The sequence below is a fragment of the Brassica rapa genome, chromosome A07, assembly GCF_000309985.2.
Source record: "Brassica rapa cultivar Chiifu-401-42 chromosome A07, CAAS_Brap_v3.01, whole genome shotgun sequence".
In the NCBI taxonomy this organism is placed as follows: domain Eukaryota; kingdom Viridiplantae; phylum Streptophyta; class Magnoliopsida; order Brassicales; family Brassicaceae; genus Brassica; species Brassica rapa.
The window spans coordinates 15355399-15371492 of record NC_024801.2 but is presented as its reverse complement, the minus strand read 5'-3'; the positions used below and the strand labels follow the sequence as shown (position 1 = coordinate 15371492).

At 39.7% G+C, this 16094-nt stretch overlaps 2 protein-coding genes across 3 annotated transcripts; both read left to right on the top strand.

Annotated features, from left to right (window-relative positions):
- Positions 1-991: 991 nt before the first annotated feature.
- On the top strand, positions 992-3376 carry LOC103829638 (4-diphosphocytidyl-2-C-methyl-D-erythritol kinase, chloroplastic). The gene is made up of 11 exons (XM_009105316.2): positions 992-1254; positions 1344-1439; positions 1508-1576; positions 1663-1767; positions 1845-1901; positions 1977-2177; positions 2265-2357; positions 2430-2529; positions 2615-2714; positions 2907-2992; positions 3077-3376. Exons 1-11 carry the CDS (start codon positions 1102-1104, stop codon positions 3184-3186), a joined length of 1170 nt encoding a protein of 389 aa, XP_009103564.1. The 5' UTR covers positions 992-1101; the 3' UTR covers positions 3187-3376.
- A 1016-nt stretch (positions 3377-4392) lies between these two features.
- LOC103829637 (dnaJ homolog subfamily C GRV2) lies at positions 4393-15613 on the top strand. 2 transcript variants are annotated; one of them, XM_009105313.3, is made up of 22 exons: positions 4393-5302; positions 5405-5638; positions 5754-5841; positions 5953-6161; positions 6424-6525; positions 6599-6661; positions 6789-8975; positions 9121-9483; positions 9649-9789; positions 9993-10385; positions 10497-10988; positions 11373-11596; positions 11698-12042; positions 12181-12475; positions 12748-13194; positions 13278-13623; positions 13713-14056; positions 14156-14623; positions 14717-14841; positions 14928-15051; positions 15133-15201; positions 15282-15613. In XM_009105313.3, the coding sequence occupies exons 1-22, from the start codon at positions 4865-4867 to the stop codon at positions 15432-15434; spliced, it is 7650 nt and encodes a 2549-aa protein (XP_009103561.2). In that variant the 5' UTR covers positions 4393-4864; the 3' UTR covers positions 15435-15613. The 2 variants fall into 2 exon arrangements, with proteins under 2 accessions (XP_009103561.2, XP_009103563.1); XM_009105315.3 differs by lacking the exons at positions 4393-5302; positions 5405-5638; positions 5754-5841 and having other exon boundaries at positions 6414-6525.
- Positions 15614-16094: the final 481 nt, after the last annotated feature.

Here is a 16094-nt window from a genome sequence, read left to right as displayed (position 1 = left end):
ATTCATTTACATAACTTATCCTCTATTAATTTTATTTATACTTTAAACTTAAATTATGGTACAAATTTATTTTTAATTTTTATATTGTTCAAAATTTATTTTGATTATTATGTAAACTAAATATATGTCATTCAACCTGTCTCATACTTGATAAATATATTGAATTATTTTTAATATTCTAATATAAATATGTATATTAAAATATGAAATTATTTATTACTTTATATATCTTTCTTTAATATTTTTTAAAAAAATATGTTATAAAATTCATGAATATATATTACTATTGAATTCTATAATTTATAAAATATTTAATAAATTGATTAAATTACTATATATATAAATTGTTTTAGTAATTTAATTATGAATATAAATTATGTATATATAAATATTATAGGAATGTGATTTCTTACTCAATAAATAAAAAATGAATTAATATTCATTTTATAATTATAGTTATTATTTATTATGAATTTTATTGTGTAAAGTAAATATTAAAAAGAAATGTATATTTACATTTTAAATAAAAAGTTATTAAATGATATTATTAAAACGAAATCTTAGAAAATATATATAGTTAAGAATATCTTTTTAGATATCTTATTTTGAAAATATTAAAATACTTGGTTAAATATGGTATATATTTAACAATAACTAAATTAGTTGTAGGAGAAATAATAGGAAGTTAAATAAATGTAATTGTTTAATCTAGACTATTTGTATTTTTAATTGTATTGATTAACATTACTAATACATTATATATTTTTAAAATATTATATTATTATAATAAAAATATTAAATTGTTCAATTTACTATTATTAATAATAACATTATATTTATTTTTAAGTTTTAACTATTGCAAAAATGCAGTTTTCGCCATAATCGACTAGTTTATTTTTGATAACGTATTATCTATTTCGGCTTGGGCCTTAGCTAATTTGAGCCATGTATCAACCATTTTACTAGTTATGGGCTTTATCAATGAGAAAGTGAAAACTATATCATAATAATGAAAAACGAAGAGAAAAAAAAAGAAAACTCGCATAGTGGATTGGATCAAAGGAAGATAAAAAAAACAGGTAGGGAGACACAAACAAGACAATGGCAACGGCTTCTCCTCCATTGATCTCATCTCTCAACTCCACTTCCACTTCTTTCAGAACCAGAACCAGTCTCCCTACTTGTTCATTTTCTCCGAAGCTTCTTCGCCCCCTCGCGAGTTTTTCAGTGAAAGCTTCCAGAAAGCAAGTCGAGGTAACCGATTGTTGTTGATTAGGATCTGAATTTGATGCTGCTTAGCTGGTTTGGTGTTCATTCATTATATTTGTTTGAGGTGATGTTAGATAGTATTTGATCCTGACGAGAGGCTTAATAAGATTGGCGATGATGTTGACAAAGAAGCTCCCTTGTCAAGGCTTAAGCTCTTCTCACCTTGCAAGGTTCTTCTCATAGAGTTCAGTTCTATACATGTCTTGTTCGTGTCCTTACCAATCGTTACTCTTTTCAGATCAATGTTTTCTTGAGGATAACGGGCAAACGGGAAGATGGGTTTCATGATTTAGCCTCTCTGTTTCATGTAAACTCCTCTTCCTCCTCCTGCCTGACACAAGTTTTTTTTAAAGCTTTTTTCCATAATTTCTCATTTTCCGCATTTTGATTTAGGTGATTAGCTTAGGAGACACAATTAAATTCTCATTGTCTCCATCAAAGTCCAAAGACCGTCTTTCTACCAACGTCTCTGGAGTCCCTGTCGATGCCAGAAACCTGGTGAGATGTTTTAATGCTTCACCCAGAGATTGAACAACTGTACTAATTCTAATGGCTGTGTTGCTTTTTTTTGGCAGATTATAAAAGCACTTAACCTTTACAGGAAGAAAACTGGTAGTAACAAGTTCTTCTGGGTAAGACAATAATATCATATTTAATAACACTTGTAAAAAAACTTATATGTCTGTTTTCTTTTAAAATGGAAAAAGATTCATCTAGATAAGAAGGTGCCTACTGGAGCTGGACTCGGTGGTGGAAGCAGTAATGCTGCAACTGCGCTCTGGGCGGCGAATCAGCTCAATGGAGGTCTTGTCTCTGAGAAGGAGCTTCAGGATTGGTCTAGTGAAATAGGATCAGACATTCCTTTCTTCTTCTCCCATGGAGCTGCCTATTGTACCGGAAGAGGTGAGGTATGTCTTTGCGCTCTTCCTTTTGCGGAATTATTCTTGTTTTCATTATGCTAGCTTATTTTATTTTTGCTGAATTATAATCTTAAGATTGTCCAAGACCTGCCTTCTCCGTTTCCTTTTGATCTTCCGATGGTGCTCATTAAGCCCCGAGAAGCATGCTCCACTGCTGAAGTTTACAAAGTAATCTACTGAACCTGATGATTAAGTTTTGACTTGTAGAAGCTTTTCTTCATGGTTTTGGCTATTTTTCAGCGTCTCCGTCTGGATCAGACAAGCAACGTTGATCCCTTAACATTACTCGAGAATGTCACTAACAACGGTGTATCTCAAAGCATTTGCGTAAACGATTTGGGTAAGAGCTTTTGAATTTCAAAGATTCGGTATATTATTACATGGATAAAGACGTTACATTTGCTGCACTTTCTTCACATTTCCAGAACTACCAGCATTTCAAGTTCTTCCATCTCTTAAACGCTTGAAGCAACGTGTAATAGCATCTGGGCGCGGGGAATATGATGCTGTCTTTATGTCTGGGAGGTATATATGCCTTTTTCTACAACTATATCTGTATAGAGTTCATCTGGTAGTTGAGCATACGCTATGATGCTACTATTGTATTTGTATTACAAAATGCGTTTTACTAAAAAAATCTTATTCAGTGTGCTGAGTACTGTTTGCTAGAATAATGAGTGCTAAAGTTTTGACTTGTTTTGCTAATATGCATAACAGTGGAAGCACCATAGTTGGTATTGGTTCGCCAGATCCTCCGCAATTTATATATGACGATGAAGAATACAAGAAGGTCTTCTTATCTGGTATGCTCTTTTACAAGTAGTGGTTTCTCTTCTTCTGTATTTTGTAACATGTGAATAACTAAATTCAAAGTAAACTCATTGCAGAAGCAAACTTTATGACACGAGAGGCTAATGAATGGTACAAAGAACCTGCATCCGCATCTGCTACTACTTCTTCCTCTGAGTCTCGCCTGGAAATTCCCAATGAGATGTAACAAGTGTATGGCCAAAAGATTTTTTTTGGATTTAGTTCTCTCAAATTTTTTTATTACTGGTCTCATTTTCTTAAAAGCCTGAGCTTGTCATGTGTATCGTCATTTTTCAAGAGCAAACAAGAATGTTGTAGTATCATTTGTATATTAAAAAAGATCATTAAAATTGCACAAATGCAACAATAAAAAAAAAGGTTTTAAAAAAGAGAGACACTTGATAGGATTCATATACGTTACATCCTAGTTATATATCTTCTTCTATTGTAAAGTTTTTAGGCGGAGCTGGCATCGGCCGAAAACTCTTAGCCGCCGGCTCATCCTGATGGTACCCGTAGCGACAAGATGATGAAGCTGTTGATACATACCATTTTGTGGAGGAAAATTACATTTGTTGATAGATATAATTTAAGGAACCATTCTAAGCATTTATGTATCCTGACGTATAACATTTTCTCATTGAATGGTCTTAATTTATTTTCCATTGATTTCTTGTGTTTTTCTACAGTTTCAGTTTTTGTCCGCTTTTTCTATTTTTTATACGGAGGTACAAAGTATATTATTAACATTCATTTTGTTTTCTGAAACGTTCAAGATCAGAAAGGCTTCCAACTCTTTGCTGTCGATTCCACTTGAACACTTATCTTTATCTCGTCAGAATTGCACAGAGTTATATGGCGAACTAGCGGGTTAAATATTAAGATAAAAATAGGTCATAACAAAATCAACATTTAAAATCACACGAAAATCATATCATATACAAGAACGAGCCGGAATATAATAATTTCGTCTATGCAGTGTGCCGATTTAAACAAATATACATAAAACAAACTTCGCATATTTCTTTTCAAAAAATAAATAGAGAGTTGGGATCAAAATCGGTCATAACAAAATCAACGACTAAAACTATCTTGCAAATTGTATGATTTACAGGAATGAACCGGAAATGTAGAGATAACAATTTCTCCTACATTCGATTTCTGGCCACTGCGGATTTCACATTCGGGCTGCAGCGACACATATTAGTCTTTTGGATCTAGAAAACTTTTGAAAAAACTGTGTATAATAAAAAAAAAAAATTCTTCTACGTCGTGCCGGAAAGAAAATAGAAAGTTTATCTTGCTCATGGTTTGTAATGTGATTTAACAAAATTAAAGGTTGTCAAAAGAATGAGGAAAAATTCATTTTTTGTTTCGAAGTAAAAGAAAAAAAAAATAAAATGGCAGAGATCTAGATGGCACCGGAGATACGGAATGTGACAGACATGACCACCTCAAAATGGCCTCTTATAAAACTTTAACCCTCAACAAAAGTCGTCAAAAGTGTTAAAAACATCACACAAATTAATAATAATTCGCAGACTCTTTCTTTCTTCTTCTCTCAGATCGCTAAATTTCGCCGATCCGTTACCCCAATCTTTCAGAAGATCGATCGCACGCAGTTAGCTTTGCCGTATATGAGAAATTAGGGTTTAAGCTTTTGCCGTTAGGATCCAATCTCCAGCCAGCCAGCCCCGGTGGCTCTCCTCAAAACCAAGTAAAAAGAGCTGGGGGCGAATCAGTCCCGATCCCGCCATTATCCTGGCGTCTCCGATCACACCAGGCTAGGATTCTGGGATTTCCTCCGTCCTCGCACCCACACCTTACACTTCCTCGATTCCGTCGGATCCGATCGCACCCCCGCCATGGACTCCTCCGTCTCCAGAGGAAACGTCGCCCCCGCCCCCGCCGCGTTGGAAGAGCCTGAGTATCTCGCTAGGTACTTCGTCGTCAAGCACTCTTGGCGCGGCCGTTACAAGAGGATCCTCTGCATCTCCAACGCCGGGATCGTCACGCTTGACCCTAATACCCTCGCGATCACTAATTCTTATGAGACTGGGAGCAATTTCGACGGCGCTTTGCCCTTGATTGGAAGGGATGAGAGCGCGGATAGTGTTGGCGGTGAGTTTACTATCAGTGTTAGGACCGATGGGAAAGGCAAGTTTAAGGCTATGAAGTTCTCGTCTCGGTACAGAGCGAGTGTTTTGACCGAGTTGTATCGGCTTCGGTGGAGCCAGATTAGGCCCGTGGCTGAGTTTCAGGTGCTTCACCTTAGGAGACGTAACGCTGAATGGGTTCCCTATGTAAGCACACTCTTTCCACATCTATGCAACTGTTTGTAAAAATGCTTTTTTTTTTACTAATTCAATCATTGAAAATGAACGGGAATTGCTTTTGATCCGCAGAAATTGAAGGTCACCTATGTTGGTTTGGAGCTCATCGACTCAAAGTCTGGTGATTCACGTTGGATTTTGGATTTCAGAGACATGGGTTCCCCAGCGATTATTCTTCTCTCTGATGCGTACCGGACAAAATCTACCGACTCTGCTGGGTTTGTCCTGTGTCCCATGTATGGGAGAAAGTCAAAAGCTTTCAGAGCTGCCCCCGGGACAACTAATTCCTCCATTGTCGCAAGTTTGGTACTAATGAGATGCTTTGACTTTGTTTAATCTTGTGAATGATTTCGAATTGCTTTATTATTTAGTTAGGCAATGCAACATGGAAAAATGATGTTTGTAAATTTTATTTTTGCAGGCTAAAACCGCGAAGTCAATGGTTGGGGTGTTTCTGTCAGTCGATGGTTCGTTATCCCTGACAGCATCCGATTATATGACACGAAGGGGTACTTACAAACTCTCTTGCTTATGTGTCTTGTGTAGTTCATCTGTCTTTTCTTAATCTTGTCTTTAGTTTCTTTTGATTGCCACAACTTATTGTAAACTTTGCGATGCAGCTAAAGAGGCAGTTGGAGCTGAAGAAACTCCTAATGGGTGGTGGTCTGTTACTAGATTGCGATCTGCTGCTCATGGAACTTTAAACATGCCTGGACTAAGCTTGGCAATTGGTCCCAAAGGAGGACTTGGTGAACATGGTGATGCTGTACCCCTTCAGCTAATTCTTACCAAAGCCTCCCTTGTGGAGAGACGAATAGATAACTATGAAGTAAGTTGGCAACACATTTTTGACATAATTTTTTTTTATATATGACTATTTTGTGCTGCTTTGCTTTCATTGTTTTATTAGATATTCTTTTCTGTTATTTCAACACCTTTCCATGATATGGCCGTGCCTTTAACTGAACATAAGTCAAATAAGTTACAACTTTATAGATGACTTGGTAAATACTGAAAATGTCTAGGAAGTAGTTTACTTGTTCAGTTTTTTGTCCTGTCAAATTCCGAGAATACTGCTTAGATTTGTGCAGGTTGTTGTCTTTCGTCCTCTATCTTCAGTAAGTTCACTTGTCCGGTTCGCAGAGGAGCCCCAAATGTTTGCTATCGAGTTCGGTGATGGATGTCCAGTACATGTGAGTTTGTTCTAATTCTATGCAACATATTTATTTCCTGATTATAAGCTAACCTCTGTGCCACATATTTTAGGTCTACTCGAGCATATCTCGAGACAACCTACTTGCAGCAATTCTTGATGTTCTGCAAACAGAAGTACGTAGAGTTATCATTTTTAGAAATTGATATGTTTGACATAAATAATTAATTTTTTTCGTATATATACTTTGCTTTTATTGCACCGGTAGAGCAGTATCTGATAAATGAGGGAAATATGATGCAGGGACAAGCCCCGATACCAGTATTACCAAGGCTTACCATGCCAGGACATCGGATTGATCCTCCTTGTGGAAGAGTTAGTTTGATCTCTGGACCACAAAATCTTGTTGCTGATATGGAAACTAGCTCTCTACATCTGAAACATTTAGCTGCTGCTGCGAAAGATGCAGTTGCCGAAGGTGGATCGGTTCCTGGTTGTAGGGCTAGACTTTGGCGTAGAATAAGGGAGTTCAATGCTTGTATACCGTATACAGGTGTGCCGGCCAATATGGAAGTCCCTGAGGTGACTTTGATGGCATTGATCACAATGCTCCCATCAACTCCAAATCTCCCTCTTGACGCCCCTCCTTTGCCAGCTCCTTCACCTAAAGCAGCAGCAACTGTCATTGGCTTTGTTGCATGTTTGCGTAGGTTGTTGTCCTCCAGGACTGCAGCATCCCATATTATGTCTTTTCCTGCTGCTGTTAATAGGATAATGGGTTTACTTAGGAACGGTTCTGAAGGCGTGGCTGCTGAAGCTGCCGGGCTTGTTACATCCCTTATAGGTGGTGGGTCAGCAGATCTAAGTACTGCACCAGATTCCCGAGGAGAAAAACATGCGACTATCATGCATACCAAGTCGGTTTTGTTTGCCCAACAGGGTTATGTAACGATCCTGGTTAATCGATTGAGGCCCACATCAGTCTCACCTTTGTTTTCGATGGCGATTGTTGAAGTATTTGAGGCTATGGTTTGTGATCCACATGGAGAGACTACCCAATACACTGTTTTTGTAGAAATGCTACGCCAAATAGCTGCCCTACGACGCCGTTTATTTTCACTCTTTGCGCATCCTGCTGAAAGTGTTAGGGAAATCATTGCTGTTATAATGCGTACAATAGCCGAAGAAGATGCAATTGCTGCAGAGTCAATGCGTGATGCTGCTTTGCGCGATGGTGCTTTGTTGAGACATTTATTGAATGCATTTTCGCTTCCTGCCAATGAACGCCGTGATGTTAGTAGGCAGCTTGTTGCACTCTGGGCAGATTCTTACCAACCAGCTTTGGATCTACTGTCTCGAGTACTGCCACCCGGGCTTGTTGCATATCTGCATACACGTCCTGATGATGTTCTCGACGATGCAAATCAAGAAGGATCATCAACGAATAGGCGGCATAAAAGATTACTTCAGCAGAGAAGAGGTCGCATAGCAAGGGGAACGGGTGCTCAAGATTTTCCTCTTCCCCTTGGTAACAGTGTTGAGACTAAAGATGCAGCAAAGGCCGATAATTTTCAAAGGCCCGCTGTAGAAACTTCCTCCGAAACTTCGAATCCGGAGGCCTCTTCTTTTCCAGGTGCTGACAGTACTACAGCAGGGGTTTCACAAAATGGGTATCCAGCATTTACTTCAAATTCAACAAATGCAAATGGGAATGAGCAGCATGATACAAGTTCATCCAATCTGGTTGGTTCTGAACCAAACTTGCATGGTATCCAGAATCCAGTTCTTCCAGCACCTGCTCAAGTTATTGTAGAAAGTACACCTGTAGGTTCGGGAAAGCTACTTCTAAATTGGCGTGAGCTTTGGCGAGCCTTTGGCCTTGACCATAATCGTGCAGATCTCATCTGGAATGAGCGTACAAGGCAAGAATTAAGGGAAGCTTTGAAGGCTGAGGTTCGCAACCTAGACGTCGAGAAAGAGCGCACCGAAGATATTTCCCCAGGATATGTGGCTGTGGAGTCCACAACTGGCCAGGAGACTATCCCACGTATATCTTGGAACTATTCCGAGTTCTCTGTTAGTTATCCTAGCTTGTCTAAAGAAGTTTGTGTTGGTCAATATTATCTCCGCTTATTGCTTGAGAGTGGGAGCGCTGGCAAGGCACACGATTTCCCTCTCCGTGATCCAGTTGCTTTTTTCAGGGCACTCTATCATCGGTTTCAATGTGATGCTGATATGGGGCTTACTGTTGGTGGCGCTGTTCCAGATGAATTGGGTCCATCAGGCGATTGGTGTGATCTGAGTCGGCTTGATGGTTTTGGTGGAGGGGGAGGAGCGTCTGTTAGGGAACTTTGTGCAAGAGCGATGTCCATTGTCTATGAGCAACATTACAGCCTAATAGGTCCTTTTGAAGGCACTGCACATATTACAGGACTTATAGATAGGACAGATGATAGAGCATTGAGGCATCGCCTGATTCTTCTCTTGAAGGTATCATAAACTATAAAAAATAGCCTTTCCCAGTTTTAAAGTTAATATTTAGGTCGTCATATACAATATTGTCTTCAGATAGTTAGACCACTTAGAGTATCTCTCTTTTCATGATTTGTTACTTACTTTTTTCTCGTACATGCAGGCTTTAGTGAAGGTCTTGTTAAACGTCGAAGGTTGTGTTGTTGTTGGTGGTTGTGTCCTAGCTGTAGATCTGCTGACGGTGGTTCATGAAAACTCGGAAAGGACTCCTATTCCATTACAGTCAAATTTAATTGCTGCTACTGCATTTATGGAACCACCTAAGGAATGGATGTACATTGATAAAGGTGGTGCAGAAGTTGGACCTGTTGAGAAAGACGTCATCAGAAGCTTATGGTCTAAAAAAGAGATTGACTGGACGACAAAGTGTCGGGCTTTTGGAATGTCAGACTGGAAGAAATTGCGTGATATCCGTGAACTTAGGTGGGCAGTAGCTGTCCGAGTTCCAGTCCTCACACCCACACAGGTGAAACTATGGATTACTTTATGTGTGTGGCTTGCTTTTTACAATTGATGTTATCATCTTAAACTTTTCAAAACAAATATGCTTTTCATGTCCATTCCGTTGTTGTCTGTTCTCATTCTGACATGTTTATGCAAGACTCAATCTAATTGGTGAAACACTACTCAGGTAGGGGAGGCTGCATTGTCCATATTGCATAGCATGGTTTCGGCTCATTCAGATTTGGATGACGCAGGAGAGATTGTAACTCCAACACCAAGAGTAAAACGTATCTTGTCTAGCACACGGTGTCTTCCTCACATTGCTCAGGTAATGCCTTCTTTCTCTGCTCTTGTTTTCCCCTATTTCGTAGGATCTGAGAGAGGAGTTGCAACATAAGTCCGTATTTGAATCTTACACAGTTAGCTTTCCTCCACTCTAAAACTGAGAGTTGAGACTGCATTACTTTTAATTATCAACTAAAATCATTATAATCCGGTGTTAATCTGATGGTTTTCGAAATTTTGGAAAAGGCTATTCTTTCTGGGGAACCAGCTATTGTGGAAGCCAGCGCTGCTCTTTTGAAAGATGTTGTTACCAGAAACCCTAAAGCGATGATACGCCTATACAACACCGGTGCCTTTTACTTTGCCCTTGCTTACCCTGGATCCAACCTATATTCAATCGCACAACTCTTCTCGGTCACCCATGTGCATCAAGCATTTCATGGTGGGGAAGAAGCTACTGTTTCCTCCTCACTGCCCCTTGCTAAGAGAAGCGTATTGGGTGGTCTTCTCCCCGAGTCCTTATTATATGTGTTAGAGCGTAGTGGACCGGCTGCGTTTGCAGCTGCCATGGTCTCTGATTCCGATACTCCTGAGATTATATGGACACATAAAATGAGAGCAGAACATCTTATATGTCAGGTATTTTATATATATCTTGCTGCGGGCTGTAGGTCATTTTCTTTTGATTATTATTTGTAAACTAATATCTTTTTTAATCTTTGAGTTTGATTTATCGTTTTCTCTCCTCAGGTTTTGCAGCATCTTGGTGACTATCCCCAGAAACTGTCACAGCACTGCCACTTTCTGTATGATTATGCTCCCATGCCACCTGTTACATACCCAGAACTTAGAGATGAGATGTGGTGTCATCGTTATTATCTCAGAAATTTATGCAATGATATTCGATTTCCAAATTGGCCAATTGTTGAACATGTTGAGTTTCTACAATCATTACTCGTGATGTGGCGCGAAGAGTTGACAAGGAAACCCATGGATCTTTCTGAAGAAGAAGCTTGCAAAATTCTGGAAATATCCCTGAATGATGTTTCAAGTGATGACCTAAACGGGAGGGGTCAAGTTGAGTTAAATGAGACTTCTAATATATCCAAACAGATCCAAAACCTTGATGAAGATAAACTGAAGCGCCAGTATAGGAAACTTGCGATGAAGTATCATCCTGATAAGAATCCAGAAGGAAGAGAAAAGTTTCTGGCCGTTCAAAAAGCTTATGAATGCCTACAGGTACGTCAACCAAATTTTGATCATTGTCTGTATTTGAGATTTCTTTCAATTATGTGTCTAGATAAGCATCATACTCTGCTATTATACTTCTCTTTTAGAGCATTGGCGCATCTGCTTATATGTTGAAAAGTGCTAACATCTTGGATACCAGCAAATAATTCATGTTCAAGTCAATTGATAAATGCTAGACGTAGTAATTGCCTTGCGTCTTTCTTTAGTAGAGAAAATATTGGTCAACTTTTAGCTTAAAAGACCAGTGTTTCTTCAATCTATGAAACTCTTGTTTTACTCAACTCCATACTATAATCTAGTGTTATATTTGATTTTTCTGGCACTAGTTTTTATATTTTATTATACTAAATTCTTCCATTCTTCTACGTATAGGCAACAATGCAAGGACTGCAAGGTCCTCAACCTTGGAGGTTGCTGCTTTTACTGAAAGCGCAGTGCATCTTATATCGGCGTTACGGACATGTGTTGCAGCCTTTCAAATATGCTGGCTACCCAATGTTACTTGATGCAGTTACAGTGGACAAGGAGGATAACAACTTTCTGTCTGACGATAGAGCCCCTCTCCTTGTTGCAGCATCTGAGCTTGTTTCATTAACGTATTTCTCTTTCTAAAATTTTGCACTTCTAATTTTGTTCATTTTCATGCCTTCAAAGTTATCGTTTTACCTACTTTATTTTCCTGTATTTACCATGTCAGCTGTGCTGCATCTTCATTGAATGGTGAAGAACTAGTGAGAGATGGTGGTGTGCAGCTTCTTTCGAGTCTTCTTACCCGCTGCATGTGTGTGGTTCAGCCAACAACTTCACAACACGAACCAGCTGCAATCATTGTCACAAATATAATGCGTACATTCGCTGTAATAAGTCGGTTTGAGGGTGCAAGGGCTAGAATTCTAGAGTTAACCAGTCTGATTGAAGACATTGTGCACTGCACGGAATTAGAACTTGTGCCTGCAGCCGTAAATGCTGCTCTTCAGTCTATTGCCAATGTTTCCGTCTTCCCCGAGCTTCAGCAGGGTCTGCTAAGGGCCGGTGCCTTATGGTGAGCTGTTTTCTTTCCCTTTGTTGTCGTCAATATGTTCTTGTTCAGTTAGATTTGACACGAACTTTTTTAGTCTTTATTACACTCAATTGTACCTTTGCTTGTGTATAACAAATGGCTGTGCGTCTGTTCGATCAGGTACATTCTCCCATTACTACTACAGTACGACTCTACTGCAGAGGAATCAAATTCCGTCGAGTCTCACGGGGTTGGAGTTAGCATTCAAATCGCCAAGAATGAGCATGCCGTACAAGCATCACAAGCCCTATCAAGGCTTAGTGGACTGTGTGCAGATGAGGTTTTGACACCTTACAATGCAACTGCGGCTGATGTTCTCAGAGCATTGCTGACTCCAAAGCTTGCTAGTTTGTTGAAAGATGAAAGTGCCAAAGATTTGTTAACCAAACTTAACACAAATTTGGAGACACCAGAGGTAAATGTTTATCGTTTTCTGAATGTTTAGTCTGACCAGCTTAAAAATATTGAAATGAGTGGTTCATAAGCATTTTCAAATTTCCATGTACATTTGGTCTATACTTGAGTTTAAGATTTGTCACTCTCATATTAAATATATGTTTGATGTCACCATATTGCTGAACTTTCTATTGCACATATGAAAACTTGCTGAACACTTCGCTGAGTTTTAAAAGGATGTTGAGCATTTGGCTGGATAGACTGTAACTGTATCAAATTTTTGTTTCACAGATAATCTGGAACTCTGCAACTCGATCAGAGCTTTTAGATTTTGTGGATCAGCAACGTGCCTGCCAGGGCCCTGATGGTTCATATGATCTGAAAACTGCACAATCTTTTGCATATGAGGCACTGGCAAAAGAGGTCTATATTGGCAATGTTTACTTGAAGGTCTATAATGATCAACCCGACTCAGAAATCAGTGAACCAGAAGTATTCTGCAATGCTCTAATCGACTTTATATCATCGTTAGTGCATACTGAGTTGCCCTCGGTTTCTGAGGACCAAAACTTGATTGAGGACAGCAGCTCATCTATTGAAACTCCGGAACTTGAAAGTACTGTCGCAGAACCCTCACTGGTTGAAGGACATTCCGATCATCAAACGTCAGCTGAGGGAATGAAAATGGAAGGGAAATCTCTGATTGATAACCTCCAATTAGCTTTAACAGCTCTTCAGGTACTCATATGCATCATGTGAATGCATAGCTAGAAAGAAGTCAGCATGTCTGACCTTTTATTTGTTATTTTTTTTGTGTGTAGAACTTGCTTACAAAGTATCCAGATCTGGCTTCAGTGTTTTCGTCTAAGGAGAGATTATTACCGCTCTTTGAATGTTTTTCAGTACCCATTGCATCAGAAACTGATATTCCAAAACTGTGTCTGAATGTTCTATCTCGTCTTACGGCTTATGCTCCTTGCTTGGAGACAATGGTATCTGATGGATCTAGTCTTCTTCTCCTCTTGCAAATGCTTCATTCTGCACCTTCTTTTCGCGAGGGTGCTCTCCATGTTCTTTATGCTCTGGCAAGCACACCGGAACTTGCTTGGGCTGCTGCAAAACATGGTGGTGTAGTATACATTCTGGAACTTTTATTGCCTTTGCAAAGTAATGATTCTTTAACTCTTTTTTTCTTTTTCCCAATTGCTTCCTAATTGCATGCAATGGCATCCATGACACCAAATGATCTTGTGCAGAAGAAATTCCCATTCAGCAAAGAGCTGCAGCGGCTTCTTTGTTAGGGAAGCTTGTCGCACAACCAATGCATGGGCCTAGAGTTGCTATCGCGCTAGTGAGATTTCTTCCAGACGGTCTTGTATCCATCATCCGTGATGGACCGGGAGAGGCTGTTGTACATGCTCTTGAGCGGACCACAGAGACTCCAGAACTTGTGTGGACACCAGCAATGGCTGCATCCTTATCTGCACAGATTGCGACCATGGCATCTGACCTTCATCTTGAACAACAGAAGGGTTCTGTAATTGAATGGGATGTACCCGAGCAATCACCTGGTCAACCAGGAATGAGAGACGAGCCACAGGTTATCTCTTATTTATTTAAACTGATACATGAATCATTGCAGTAGTGAAATAGTTCTTTTGAGTGGAAGCATAATTCGTAACGCAAGTTATCTTTGTAGGTTAGTGGAATCTATGTCAGGCTTTTCTTAAAAGATCCCAAATTTCCTTTGAGAAATCCAAAAGGATTCTTGGAAGGACTGCTGGAGCAGTATTTGTCAGCGATGGCGGCAACACATTATGAACAACATCCTGTTGACCCTGAGCTCCCTCTCCTTCTCTCTGCTGCATTGGTTTCTTTGTTGCGCGTGCATCCTGGACTTGCAGATCACGTAGGAACTCTCGGGTATGTCCCCAAACTTGTCGCTGCTGTGGCGCATGAGGGCAGGAGGGAGACGATGTCTAGAGGAGAAGTGAAGGATGAAGAAATCGGCTCTGATGGAGCGCAAGAGACTGGCGAGCCCTCAGCACTACCTGGGCAAACTCCTCAAGAACGTGTGCGACTTAGCTGCTTACGTGTTCTACATCAACTAGCCGCTAGTACCACCTGTGCGGAAGCAATGGCTGCAACTAGTGCTGGGAATGCCCAGGTTCACTATTATATTCACTCTCTTACTAGCACATGATATTAGTGGTTAAAACGTTGTGACATTGTAATGACTCTTGAGTTGATTAAACACCAGGTGGTTCCACTTCTGATGAAAGCAATAGGATGGCTTGGTGGGAGCATTTTAGCACTTGAGACACTTAAGCGTGTTGTTGTTGCCGGAAATCGGGCAAGAGATGCACTTGTTGCGCAGGGTCTAAAGTGAGTCATACCTTTTTTAATTTATAAGTTGGTCTTTGGTGCTCATGAAACTAGGTTAATACAAAACTAACATGATAAATTGGCAGGGTTGGTCTTATTGAGGTACTTCTTGGGCTGCTTGACTGGAGGACGGGGGGAAGGTATGGGCTCAGCTCTCACATGAAATGGAATGAATCGGAAGCATCTATCGGGCGGGTGCTTGCTGTTGAGGTTGGTATCAATTTGTTGATAAAAAGGTTAGTTCTCTTTTAAATTTGTTATTGATGAAATAGTTTTATTATCTTCGGATAGGTGCTGCATGGTTTTGCAACAGAAGGGGCCCATTGCTCAAAAGTACGGGAGATACTTGACGCTTCGGAAGTAAGTTACTGTGAGAATATCAACGTCTTGTTCAGATTTGTTTGAAAAAATATTAATGAATGTTGTTGAAATGATGACAGGTGTGGAGTGCATATAAAGACCAAAAGCACGATCTCTTCCTCCCATCGAACACGCAGTCAGCGGCTGGAGTGGCTGGCTTTATCGAGAGCTCATCCAACAACAGTCTCACTTACGCGCTTACTGCTCCACCTTCTTCTTCTTCGTCTCCTTGACCATTTGTGCATCCTTCCTTTTTGTAAAGTCACATTAGTTTCCTTTTCTTGCTTCTTTCTCTACTGAGAAGATATTGTCGTTTGTAAATGTTTGATGAGAAAGTGAAAAAATAATGTGGTTTTTATATGGTTGCTACCAAAGATTTATAATGTTATTAGTTTTTGTGTTTTTTCGATGATCGGGGATATCAATAAGAAAGGTCTTGGAAAATGTGGTTCTTGCTTATGATACTACGTATAGTAAGATTTCTCTTTCAACTTATCCAACCAAACATCAATTTTTGAACCCACATCAATAAAAAAGCACAAAATTGAGAAAAGTGTTTTATGACTTTTTTTTTTTTCCGTCGATTGAAATTTTCATTAAAAGGCTCAAAGTTCAAAGTACAAATTACAGGAGGCCAAGGAGACAGGTCAAAAAAAACACAAATCACAAACTTGGCCCAAGACCCACCTACGAAACCCGATGAGGCCTAAGGAACTCCGCCGCCGCGCGGACAAACGCTGCGGTTCCGACGTCACTCCCACTTCGAAACATCACCGGATAACCAGCCGTCGATTCACCCGAAGGAACCGGGACTCACTCACTCCACACCATCACCACCGCAAACGACTTCAAACTCAAGTGAACCGAAACTCGGAGAGCGTCAATCGAGAATT

Excerpts from the sequence above, each read along its gene's own strand:
- LOC103829638 (XM_009105316.2), top strand. The coding sequence starts at position 1,102 with ATGGCAACGGCTTCTCCTCCATTGATCTCATCTCTCAACTCCACTTCC. Across the intron at positions 1,577-1,662 it reads ATTTAGCCTCTCTGTTTCAT|GTGATTAGCTTAGGAGACAC; the intron begins GTAAACTCCTCT and ends ATTTTGATTTAG. Across the intron at positions 2,993-3,076 it reads CAAGAAGGTCTTCTTATCTG|AAGCAAACTTTATGACACGA; the intron begins GTATGCTCTTTT and ends AACTCATTGCAG.
- LOC103829637 (XM_009105313.3), top strand. The coding sequence starts at position 4,865 with ATGGACTCCTCCGTCTCCAGAGGAAACGTCGCCCCCGCCCCCGCCGCG. Across the intron at positions 13,624-13,712 it reads ACTTTTATTGCCTTTGCAAA|AAGAAATTCCCATTCAGCAA; the intron begins GTAATGATTCTT and ends GATCTTGTGCAG. Across the intron at positions 14,624-14,716 it reads CTAGTGCTGGGAATGCCCAG|GTGGTTCCACTTCTGATGAA; the intron begins GTTCACTATTAT and ends ATTAAACACCAG.